The 13,084-nt window shown below is 37.7% G+C and overlaps 1 protein-coding gene across 1 annotated transcript in view; it reads right to left on the reverse strand.

Annotated features, from left to right (window-relative positions):
- slc2a15a (solute carrier family 2 member 15a) overlaps nucleotides 1-9,689 on the reverse strand; it is a 145,318-nt gene extending 135,629 nt beyond the window's left edge. Inside the window, exons 1-2 of the mRNA XM_061963786.1 lie at nucleotides 9,660-9,689; nucleotides 6,699-6,782 (exon numbers count right to left, since the gene is read on the reverse strand). Of these exons, the coding sequence (XP_061819770.1) occupies nucleotides 6,699-6,779 (81 nt within the window). The 5' untranslated portion in view covers nucleotides 6,780-6,782; nucleotides 9,660-9,689. The remainder of the gene's footprint in view (nucleotides 1-6,698; nucleotides 6,783-9,659) is intronic.
- Between the last annotated feature and the right edge of the window lie 3,395 nt (nucleotides 9,690-13,084).

The raw sequence follows: 13,084 nt of genomic DNA on the forward strand, positions 1-13,084 counted from the left end.
CAGGAGAAAATTTGTCCCGGGAGGTATTCGGGAGAGGCGCTGAATTTCGGGAGTCTCCCGGAAAATTCGGGAGGGTTGGCAAGTATGAGGTAGACAATACTACATTTTCGGGACAGCAAATATTCCAATATTAAATGCTTATTGTTTTCGCCTTATCTGAATAGCCTGAATGACGGCGAAATCATTAAAGGCTCACAATTTTCAATCCATCCACAAGTAAGGAAAACTTGGATTATTTCACCTTGTTATGTACTTTTTTATGCCGAAAGAGGCGATTTCAGCCACTTGAATGACGGCGAAATCAATAAAGGCTCACAATTTTACAATTTTGAATCCATCCACAAGTAAGGAAAACTTGGATTATTTCACCTTGTTATGTACTTTTTTATGCCGAAAGAGGCGATTTCAGCCACTTGAATGACGGTGAAATCATTAAAGGCTCACAATTTTGAATCCATTCTTTAGTAAGGAAAACTTGGATAATTTCACTTTATGTACCTTTTTATGCCGAAAGAGGCGATTTAAAAGAGGCGATTTCAGCCACTTCGGTCATTACAGCCGAGTTTAGATATACTTTTCGAGACGAGTGATGTAAGCGAGTGACGTAATCGCGCTCCCGCGTCAGTGGGTGCATTCTACGGCAGGGGTGCGTTATCCGGCACAACACCGGCGACTGGCGAGGAGAGTGGGCGTACCCAATACTTCGACGTAGAACTACAGCAAGGGCAGGGGAAACCCTGCCTTTGCGTGTAAGTGTGGCGTCAGCCCGGAGAGCGTCTCCGTGTTTTTAAATTATTTTATCCCCGTGGCCTGCCTCCGTTTTAATTCTGTGTGCAGGAGCCAGGACGCTGACCCACTACGCCTGTCGCAGCTGTACCCTCACCATAATATTGGTATTTGTAGTATTGACAACTGGACGGTTTTAATCTATATCAGGGCCGGCCCGTGGCATAGGCCGTATAGGCAAATGCTAAGGGCGCCGTCCATCAGGGGGCGCCACGCCAGTGCCACAAATGTTGGAGAAAAAAAAAAAAAAGTTGGTACTATTATTTCTAAATACAAAATAATCCCACGTTAATTAAAATGCAAAGTAAAGCCTATATAATAGAAATATTATTTGTTACAACATTACAACCCCCCCCCCCCGCCCCCCCCTTCGCCCGGTGCGCCCCCTCCCTTCCCGTATCATGACTCTTTTTGGACGTCACCACATCAAAAAATCAACACAAGATGTCAAAACGGCCAAAACTGTCAGGTGCCCAGGGAAGAAAAAAGAGAAAAGAAGAGGAGGAGAAACGAGAAAAAGACAGAGGTAGCAGGTAGGTAACGTTAGCCTACATGAAATTATTTGTCTGTTACAGAATGTAGTAACCTGGCTTTTTAGCATTAAGCTAATGTTACATGATTTGGCAATTGCTAATCAATAAATAGCTAGTTCTGTTTTAACGTCGGGTTAATATTGTGGAGGGGGCTAAATTGTTATGGAAAATAATTATGTAACGTTAGGTAATTACAGTACTCCCACCTTACATTCCTCAGGGACATTTGTATTAGATCTTTTAAGCAGGTATTTTTTGTTTACATTATTGCCTTCTGGTTAGCTAATGTTTGCCCTGCAGGTAATAGTCACTTTTCCACCCCTTTATATATTAGGTATAGTTGTAAGCCTAGTTGTTAAAGTGCACATCATTAATGTTAATTAAGCAATATGTATGTAAAAAATATTGTATTTCATATATTCATTTTTTTTTTTTTTGCATTCATTTATTTATTCATATTTTTTTTTATCTTGTTAACTATTCTGATTGTTAATTTGCTTTCTTTAAGTAAAAAAAAGGTCAAAAACAAAGCTATTTGGTTTCTTGTGAGTATATACAGTTCACTGCCGATGTGGGGGGTCGCCATCTAAAATCTTGCCTAGGGCGCCAGATTGGTTAGGGCCGGGCCTGATCTATATCGTAATAAATTATAAATCAGCATCATTATCTTTCCCTTATTTTTGGACGGCTGCTCTCACTACATTGGGTTCTTAGTATTTATATTAGTTTTTAAGCAAAATTGTATTAGATTTTAATATACCACCACTCGGGTCCATCACACTATTCCTGTTTAAACGATGATGAAAAAAAATATGTAGGCTACCATTAGTTGTGTCAATGTAAACTTCACACTGTAATTGTCTACATGCTTTGCTTTCTGTCTGCTAGTATACAATGTGAACCTCCTCACGCTGCAAGTGTATACACACGTACTGATCAGACAACACAATGAAATAAATATAATTTAAAAGAACAGGGGAACTGTTGACTGCTGTTGGTACAGTAAAACACAACTTGGAAAACAAAACATTACTATGTCTAGAGTGTAGGCAGTGTTAAGTGGTTTCTGTCTAAATGAGCGGAGAATGCAGAAGCTTTGAGTCATGAGTCAGCTGACCGGATCATAGAATAGTTTGAGAAGAATGATTGTGTATTATTCATAAGAATACTGTGCTTTTCAGTTTTTAAAATATTGACTATTGTGTGTGTGCGAAGTCCTTAAATTCAGTTTAAGAATTAGGCCATCAAGTTAAAATAAATGGTTGATAAACATGTGAAGGATACCGGATTTTATTTATTTTACTTTTATTTTTTTAGTTTCCCCTCTAAAAGATTGCCACCTGATTGTAGTTAAGAGCTACCAGCAGGAGCTTAGTCTTCAGGTGGTAGCTGACAAAGTGCAATCCTCTTCTCCAGGTTAGAGTTTGACACATAGGTTCTGATTTAATAAAGGTTTGCATGTACTAAAACATGTGCAAACTTGATAGCACACGCAAAGCTGATCTACTAAACGTGTGCAAAGTGGATTGTGTCAAGTGAGCAGAATAAGGTAAGCAATTCAAGAGGCGACATTCCTGCAGCAAACACGTGCTGCGCGCGTCAAGAGGTGGGTGGTGCTTCACTTCCATGTTCAGATTACGGTAAAGGTGCAGTGATAACATAACATTTAGATTGTTACTGTGACTGCTTTAGTAAGTAGGATTACATAAAAGCTCAACAGAAGCGAAAGACGGTCGGCAGGATGTCGAAAGGAAACTTTTTTATTGCAGTCGATCTGACATCAAAACATGTCAAGACACTTTCTCAAACCAATCACACACTTTTCCGGTTTCAGAATAAAAGCGCTACGCTAAACATCCGGTTTAACTACATTTAGGGTTTCTCCTTAATGTAAATAGATGCTAGATGTGTTGCCAGTCCTTTTTATTAAAGATAAGAGTGACTAAAGGGATAAGAAAAATCTCTAAAAGAAAAAAAAAAAATCAACGAAGTACATGTAAAGCGCTTTTTCGGGTCGGTCTCGCCAGTTCCAGGTCCTAAGTGGCTGTCAAAGTGTTCCATCTTGTCGGATTATATCACCAGCCACCTTCTGTCCAGGTGAGATGCAAGATTTATGATCTGCATTAAATTTACAGGGAGCAGAGACGTGAGAAAGCAGCAGACCTCTCGATGATTTAAACATCGGCACACAGGAAGGGATCGCGGCGCCACTATAAATAGTTTGTCTGTGTTAGGGCTTATAATAACAATATCACTAATACTTGGTTAATATTCAAGCCAAGAAATGTAAATTGAGTGTTGTTGGCACTTTTTGAACGGTTATTTATCCGATTTTATGGGTGAAATAGTGGAGCTCCCATTGGCTCCGCTGTAAGCTGACTTTTATTTACGTTTATTTAATATTTAGAATGCATTAAAAAAAGAATCCATCTGTCGTCATGTCTTTCATAATGATTGTGAACGATAAACAAAATTCCAAAAAAAGTGCAGTTTCCCTTATGTTCAAATGTAAACAATCATAACAATAAGTAAAATAGCTAAATAAAGTATATAACAAACAAAGTTGCACTTCAACATTGAACATGTAGGCTGAGGTAGAGTTGTACATGACTTAACTGACAATCAAGTTAGGACCTTGTTAAACAAAAGTGCAAAGTAACAAAATAAACACTACAGTTTAAACAGATGTATCAGGTCATATGCAAAACAAAATTAAGTTTGGCAGATTCCGAGTGAGGAACCAACAGGTCATGACAACATGACAGAACTTTTGAAAAATGCTAGTTTTATAACAGTATTAAATGGCAGCATGTCTTTGGCGATGTATGTCTGTGAGCGCACAGTATTTGGCACTGTTTTGTTTACACTGACCCTTCACCTGGCTCTTCACCAAACGCAATGTGAGTTTGAACTGTCGAGCGGTTGTATTTAAAGTGGGCGTTGTTGCAGTCGTGCACATTTGGCAAACTGGCTTCTCTGTCTTTATCGGCTCATCTTGTTCTAAAGGTTTGAACTGAAATGTTCCCACACTGGTGCGGTGGCATTTGGTTTTGTGTTCATTTTGTCCATGTTAGCTGCTACATGCTAACTGGTTGCAGTGTGTAATGCTAGCCGGCCAGTGGCCCGCGTCACTGCACAGGTAGTCAAATACACTTAATGAGGACAAGATAACTTGCCCCCTTCAGTTCATGCCGCTATGGTACAAACACGCGTAGCCGCTAAAAGCGATGAAAAGCTCTTGAAGCATGCACACGGCGATTTAACGACGCTGGAAAACCTATAGACTTTAACTTTCATTTATTGTCGGTTAATTTCCAGGCCTAAATGCAAATATTATTATTATTGCGCGCTATGTGATTTATCAACACATCATCGTTTTGCGAGCAGTATTTTGTGTTTTATTTAGTAACTGTGCAAACCATACTTGTCGACCCTCCCGAATTTTCCGGGAGACTCCCGAATTTCAGTGCCTCTCCTGAAAATCTCCCGGGACCACCATTCTCCCGAATTTCTCCCGATTTCCAGCCGGACTTAAGGCACGCCCCCTCCAGGTCCGTGCGGACATGAGTGAGGACAGCCTGTCGTTACGTCCGCTTTTCCTTCATAAAAACAGCGTGCTGGCCCAGTCACGTTATAAAATTTTTGGCTTTTGGAGAGTGCACAACTGCACACACAACAAGAAGGAGACGAAGCAGAAGAACGAAGAAGTGACAGTCATGGCGACGACAAGTGACAGAGAATAGAACGAGGATGGACAATTTAACCCTAAACTCACTCTTTTACTGCAAATTAAATTTCACAGATGCTGCCCATACCTATGCTTCTTCAAAGGCTGTGCTACTGGCTGCAAAGCATTGCACTTTCAAATACAACAATGAGTAGAGGAGTGTTATGTGCGTGTATATGTGTAAATAAATGAACACTGAAATTTAAGTATTTATTTTATATATATATATATATATATATATATATATATATATATATATATATATATATATATATATATATATATATATATATAAATAAAATAAATACTTGACTTTCAGTGAATTCTAGCTATATATATATGTATTTTATTATATATATATATATATATATATATATATATATATATATATATATATATATATATATATATACATATATATATATATATATATATAAATGTATTTTATTATATATATATATTATATATATTTGTATTTTATTATGTATATATATATATACATATATATATATATATATACATATATATATATATATATATATATATATATATATATATATATATATATATATATATATATATATATATATATATATATAGCTAGAATTCGCTGAAAGTCAAATATTTATTTTATTTTTATATATATACAGTATAAGAAATACTTGAATTTCAGTGAATTCTAGCTATAAATATACTCCTCCCTCCTTAACCCCGCCCCCTATATCTCCCGAATTCGGAAGTCTCAAGGTTGGCAAGCATGGTGCAAACTGACAGTTCCACACACGGCTGTGAGATCAGAGCTCGCTGCACAGACAGATGAGAATCCTCCAACATACGTGTGTATGTCAACATTTTTGGATGGTCAGAAATAAAACATATCAGCCTTATTGTCTATTCAGCAATATACTTGTATAGTTGCTAGAGGACTTAAGGGGCTGATTAAAACAAATTCTGATTTGGTGATTTTTGGTGTTCTTTAGTATTTTTTAAATGGCGTTTATTTTGTTCACATACAATATATATCATTGGAATATTTTTTGTTTAAAAAAACTTCTTGAAATATGCCTTTTTGCGTATTGAACGGAGTAAGTGCAGCCTCTCTCCCATGCACCTTTAGCGGCAAAAAAAATGTAGATGCACTGCACGACTGCTTCTAAAAATGCCCTTAAAAAGTGGTAAATGTCTCTCGCATGTTTAAAAAAAAGAAGCAAAACGTCACAGGTTAGGGGCATGATAACATGGATGTGCAATGAGAGTGTCTCTGAGGTGATGTCACATATAGTGCACACAAAATTCTCATTTAAATAAAGCTGTCTGCAGCACTTTACAACTGTACACAGTCTAAATAGATCACACGCAACGCCACTAATAGTACACGCTATTTTATAGATTGCTCAGGGTGTTTAGTGCATGGTATTTAGATCTTAGTAAACAGGCCCATATTGTAGCTAACAACCAAATTCTATGAAGAAGGCAATGTTATTACTGTATTAACACAAAAAAATGTGCTGTAGCGCGATGGAGCAGTGTGTACACATGATGCCCTTTCACATTTCTGACTGCCTCCTCACATATGCCTGCCTAGAACCCGCCTGGTTTTAGTCCAAGGGAACCATTAAAAATAGCTACTAAATAAATCAGAAGTTACTCACACGTGGGGGTGTATACCGAGGACCGGTATTTTTTGGCACAGGTTCACATTCAGTTGAGCTGCCACTGCTACACATTAACATCAGCTGTGAATAATGACAAATAAGGAAGTAACACCACACAAATGTTTGTAACACAACAATATTTCCTTCTCAAAAGTTCCTCAAAGTGCTCGGATGTACTGTAATGAAACAACTGGAAATATGTGATGAATGACATTGTATTGTATGCATGTTCGAAATAAACTGAAACTGAACTGAAAGTCACGCACGCTGTGTCAGTTTGAAGTGAAGGCACTTTACTCACGACCGCGTTTTATCAACCGTCCTCCTCGCGATCCAATAATCCACAGGCCATTATTAATCCACTCAAAAAAGTGAAAAATGTAGGTAATATAATAATCCATAAAGTTGCTGTGAAGCATCCGCTGTGACTCTCAGGTTTCTAGCTCACTCCATTGCGCTGCATTTGCGTGTCATTAAAACACCCATCCATCCATCCATTTTCTACCACTTATTCCCTTTTGTTTAAATGTGTTTCAGTTTGTTCTGTCTCTTGATTACAAACGATCAAGCATTACACTTGATCACTGAGTCCTTTTATTCATATAATACACACTACACACACACATACATCAGTACATTAACACGTAATATGGCTTCCGGTCCGTCACTCAAAAATGTCTGTGTGCAATATAAACACAAATAACAATTTCTATTGTTACAAAATGCACACCCACATAACTTGCAAATTTATTGTATTGATGTATCTAATATAGTTGATTTATAATGTAAAAAGTATGTGCTCTGCACATGCATGCTATTTATAAATCTTATTTCCAGCTGAGTGTTATTGTGATTGTAAATAAATGGATCTGTGTGGTCTTCCCAAGAAGATGACATAATGACATTTCACCTTGCACTGCACACATAGCTGACTTTTCTAAGACTTATAAAAAAATGTGTGTTATGGTTATGGATTAATTTGTGCCAATACAAATGCTAATTAAAATGCAATTTTTCACATCTTTATTTCCACAAATTACATATAGTACCGATAACAGTATCGATAAATACTGGTATATATAAGGAATATGGATAAGGGTATCACACCGAAAAAATCTTAACTCTATACATCCCTACTCACAAGTGATTCAGTACTTGAGTAGTTTTTTCACGTAATACTCAGGCTCCTTCAGCTTTGTTCCCACACTGTGCGATTCAGGAACTCCTTCATTTCGCACTCCATCCAGCTGTATAATCACTCGCCATACAGCAATAGATGATATCTGTCTATTACCTGACCGCTTCTATGTTAGCTACGTCTCTTTGTTTATGATGTATATTTTCTGCTGGCTCAATTTTTGTTTCATCTGACCACATAACTTTCCTCCAGAAGGTCTTATCTATGTCCATGTGATGTCAGATGAAACAAATAATTAGCTGTTTGGCCCAATACTCAGCAATATGTTTGGAGGAGAAAAGGTGAGGCCTTTAATCCCAGGAACACCAGGCCTACCGTCAAGCATGGTGGTGGAAGTAGTATGCTCTGGGCCTGTTTTGCTGCCAATAGAATGGGTGCTTTAAATGGGGCAATGAAAAAGAAGGATTACCTCCAAATTCTTCAGGACAACCTAAAATCACCAGCCCGGAGGTTGGGTCTTGGATGCAGTTGGGTGTTCCAACAAGACAATGACCCCAAATACACATCAAAAGTGGTAAAAGAATGGCTAAATCAGGCTAGAATTAAGGTTTTAGAATGGCCTTCCCAAAGTCCTGACTTAAATGTGTGGACAATGCTGAAGAAACAAGTCAATTTCAGAAAACCAACAAATTTAGCTGAACTGCACCAATTTTGTCAAGAGGAGTGGTCAAAAATTCAGGCAGAAGCTTGCCAGAAGCTTGTGGATGGCTACCAAAAGTGCCTTATTACAGTGCAACTTGCCAAGGGACATGTAACCAAATATTAACATTGCTGTATGTATACTTTTGACCCAGCAGATTTGGTCACATTTTCAGTAGACCCATAATAAATTCATAAAAGAACCAAACTTCATGAATGTTTTGTTTTTTTTACCAACAAGTATGTGCTCCTATCACTCTATCACAAAAAAATAAGAGTTGTAGAAATTACTGGAAACTCAAGACAGCCATGATATTATGTTCTTTACAAGTGTATGTAAACTTTTGATCGCGACTGTGTATTATATACTGTATATATAATATGTAAATAATACATATATGTTATATTATGTATTGCTGGTATGGTACATTTTTAGTCTACTTTATACCTTTTTTTTTCACCGTCTTTTTGTGCCCATGTGTGCATTATCCTTTCCATCCTTTGTTACTGAGCTACTGTGCGGAACAATTTCCCTTGTGGATCAATAAAGTTCGTCAAAGTCTAAGTCTAATTTATAAAAATATGAACAGATTTATAAAACATTGTATAAGCAGAACTATCAGCTGAAAATGAAGCTTTGCTGCTTGGCCCATAGCTTGTTATTTTAATTAAACACAAAAAAACTGCAGCAAAAATGTCATAATGTCAAAAGAAAAGAACAAATGTTGTTACGAATAATAGTAATACAATTACACAAATGTGATAGTGTTTTTTCTTTTAAAACATCTAAGGTTTTTAGCCTTTTTTCTAAATGAAAAACTGCTGTTTGTGTCCTGGCTTAAACAACCTCTGGTTTAATATGTGAAATGAGTTTCAAATGAAATAGAATGTGAATATCAGTACATGTAAATACCTTTAATCACTTAAAATTTTAGTGTGCTTTAGAATGATTTATACCCCTACTCACTCTGCTTTTGTTCAACATGGTTGCAATGAGGAGTGAATAACAGGATTAGTAAAGTATTATCTGATGTGCTTAGCAGGAGATTAGAAAGTTGGTAGTAAAATGTGGCATCTAAAGGCATCAGGGATTAATCATTCAGCTGCCATATTCTACTTACCGCTGTTATTTTCCCAGCCGATGGAATCAAAATCTCCTCTGCCATTTAAGAAATGTGTCATGAAGTCCAAAACGCTGAAGAGCAGAGTTGTTTCGGTCTGAATTTCAAGATGGCATGTCTCAACAAGTCACACTACAAGTGCAAAGATTCAACCCTGCACTCGGCCAAAGCACAGCGTCCCATTTACGAGTTTGTCATCACATGACGGGAGGCAACGTGATGGAGCGGGAGGAAGGCCTGCTGGATGCAATTATGTCTAAGTCAATTTTAAGCAGCCAAGAATGAAGAAGAGGAGCTGGAAAAAAGCCAAGCAGTGATGAAAAAATTCTCCCAGAAAAGGAAGAGAAAGAAAAAGGTCTCACTGATGAGAAATATGCTGGAATGTCTGAAGTAAAGCAACAGAAAGGGTTAGGAAAAAGAAAGCTGGAGGAGAACGAAGATTAGAGAGGAAGGCGGTTATACTCAGCAACTGACATCCCTTTGACTTTACAGCCGTCCCTAGTTTATTGCAGCTATTTGGTCACGGCCTGACCTGACGTAGGATTGTTATTAAATTGAATATGTTTTGTAGTTGAGGCATAAAAAGAACTGTTTCCAACCTTCTACATAAGTATACATAAATAGAGCCCTCTAAAAATGAAATAACAGCCGTACCTTTACACTTGTTTCACCCAATATAGTTGCCTTGAGTGTGTTCTACTGTAGATTACAGTATTCACTGGTAGCCCGGAGGTTCCTAGAACATGACCACTATGTGGAAATACTTCATCACATCCTGGGTGACTAAGTTAGAACTGCGCTGCCATGTGCTGAAACAGCTGTTTTGCAAAACCTTGGTCAACTTGATAGTCACAGCTATCATAACAACCAGTATGATTGGAATGAAAGGGTCATATTCTGCTTATTTAATGGCCTTCAAAAGGATATTGAACACTGTAGTAATTTTATTTGAAATGTGATGGGGTAAATCTGCAATTTTCTCCTCTTTGCTGAAACGCTCAGGTTCAGCAGCCTCCCCCCCTGACCACGCCTACTCTGTTGCCATTGGTCAGGGGTCGTGGGTCTGTGGCATAAGGACATGCCCCCTCATCCGGATACCGCTAATTGTCTTAAGCAAAAAGGAAATAAATTGGATATTGGATATTATTGATAAATATTAGAATCATCAAACATCTCTCTGAAACACAGCATGTTTTCATACATGAACTTCATAAAGGGGTAACTTGAGGAATTTAAAAGATAGTCAGGGTCTTTGCAAGTTTCAGCAAGTCAGTTTTACGACTTTTTAAAGACCAAAATTATTACAATTTAAAAGAGTCATTTAAATTGAGCTTTTTAGACCCCATCTTCAAGCCACTTTTTGTCTCTTTAAAACAAGCTGTTTTGGGGGTCGGTCACCTTGCCCCAGTCCCTCATGCTGACTAAAACTGCTTCCTTGCTCCGTCAGTCATTCTTATAGTGATTGAGTCGGATACGCTTCTCACGAGGGACTAGGGTAGTATGGTATACCGGTACTAATAACGTACCACGGTACTAACGATTTAAAAAAGACACTTACTCTACTACATAGGGTTTTACGGTATACTGGTACTAAAGAACAGCGGTACTGTAATGATGCCAAGTACAAGAGCGTATCTAGCCGATACTACAATGATTACATCGACATTTTTTATCATCACAAAATCTTTTTTCATTTAAAAAAAAATTATATCATGTTTATAAACTCAGGAAATATGTCCCTGGACACATGAGGACTTTAAATATGACCAATGTATGAATCCCTGGAACTACAAACGTAGTTGAGTAGAGTATTCATACCCAAATTTGTAGTATCACCCAAAATGTATGTAAAGTATCCAAACCACAGAAGAATAAGTGCCTATTACATTTTAACAGAAGTGTAGATGGAACATGTTGAAACAGAAAACAACCCGATATTAACAGTAAATTAACAAATAGATTAATAATCCATCAATTTTCTCACGCTTGTCACTCATAATTTTAACAAAACAACCAAATGGGAAATGACACAACAGGGGGCCCCCGTATGTTACTGCATTCGTCAGCAGGAAAATTAGGAGCCTTTTTAACCTGTTTGCTTACTTATTACTAACATTTTTCTTAAAAGTTTTCTAGTACCGTATTTTTCGGACTATAAGTCGCAGTTTTTTTCATAGTTTGGCCGGGGGTGCGATTTATACTCTGGAGCGACTTATGTGTGAAATTATTAACACATTACCGTAAAATATCAAATAATATTATTTAGCTAATTCACGTAAGATACTAGATGTATAAGATTTCATCGGATTTAGCGATTAGGAGAGACAGATTGTTTGGTAAACGTATAGCATGTTCTCAGTCATCCTCAACAGGCGGACCGCCGTCCATGTCCGGACCCAGCGACATGTCCGTTTGGACCCAGCACGAATTATAGTAAAAAAAAAATAATAATATATATATATATATATATAATTATAATTATAATTATCATAAAAAATATATAATAATTGTATTTATCTTTGAGTTATCGCTAGCGCAAGTCAACGTTCTTTGTTGTTTTTAGTCAAATATCTCCACGTTTCGTTTACACTTCTCCGTGTCTCACTCACTCCGTCTCTCTCTCTCTCTCTCTCAGAGAGAGAAAGAGAGAGAGACGGAGTGAGAGCGAGAGAACGCCACTCTGATTGGCTGATTCCGGGGTATGGGTTGTCATCTCTATCACAACGACGCGCTGATAGGCTGTTACCACCTGGGTCATACAGAGCTCATGCCACAGGCACAGTGCATGGAACCTTTCGCTGCAGGCACACAGTTGTCTCGTATCGCTACTTCGCTAACTGTTCACTCGTCAGTCACTGAATGTGAATCAAATCACAATGGCATGCTCCAAGTTGGCTCAGGCTGGTAAAAGAAAGGTGGACAGGGAAAACCGACGTTTCAAGGAAGAATGGACAGAGCAATATGTTTTCATCCTACCTACTGCAAGTACCAGACCAATGTGTCTAATATGCAACAGTACTGTTGCTCTGGTGAAAAGTGAAAATCTGAAACGTCACTATCTGAAAGAGCACCGCGAATTTGAAGAGACATTTCCTCATGATTCAGAGCTAAGAAAAAAAGAAATCACGAGGCTGAAAAAGTCATATGAAACATCAAGCAAGATTTTTGTTAAACCTATGACACAACAACAAATAGCAACAGAGTGCTCACTCAGAGTGGCATGGGTTTTGGGTAAACACAAGAAGCCATTCTCTGATGCAGAAATAATTAAAGAATGCTTGACTGAAGTGATGGGTGCCATGTTTGAAGGCAAAGAAAAGGAGGAAATGACAGCTAAAATAAATCAAATCCCACTCTCTGATGCCACAGCTACCAGACGTACTGAAATACTGGCTGGTGATTTGTCCAAGCAGCTTTGTGATGGA

The sequence above is a fragment of the Nerophis lumbriciformis genome, linkage group LG02 (genome assembly GCF_033978685.3).
Source record: "Nerophis lumbriciformis linkage group LG02, RoL_Nlum_v2.1, whole genome shotgun sequence".
Taxonomy (NCBI): domain Eukaryota; kingdom Metazoa; phylum Chordata; class Actinopteri; order Syngnathiformes; family Syngnathidae; genus Nerophis; species Nerophis lumbriciformis.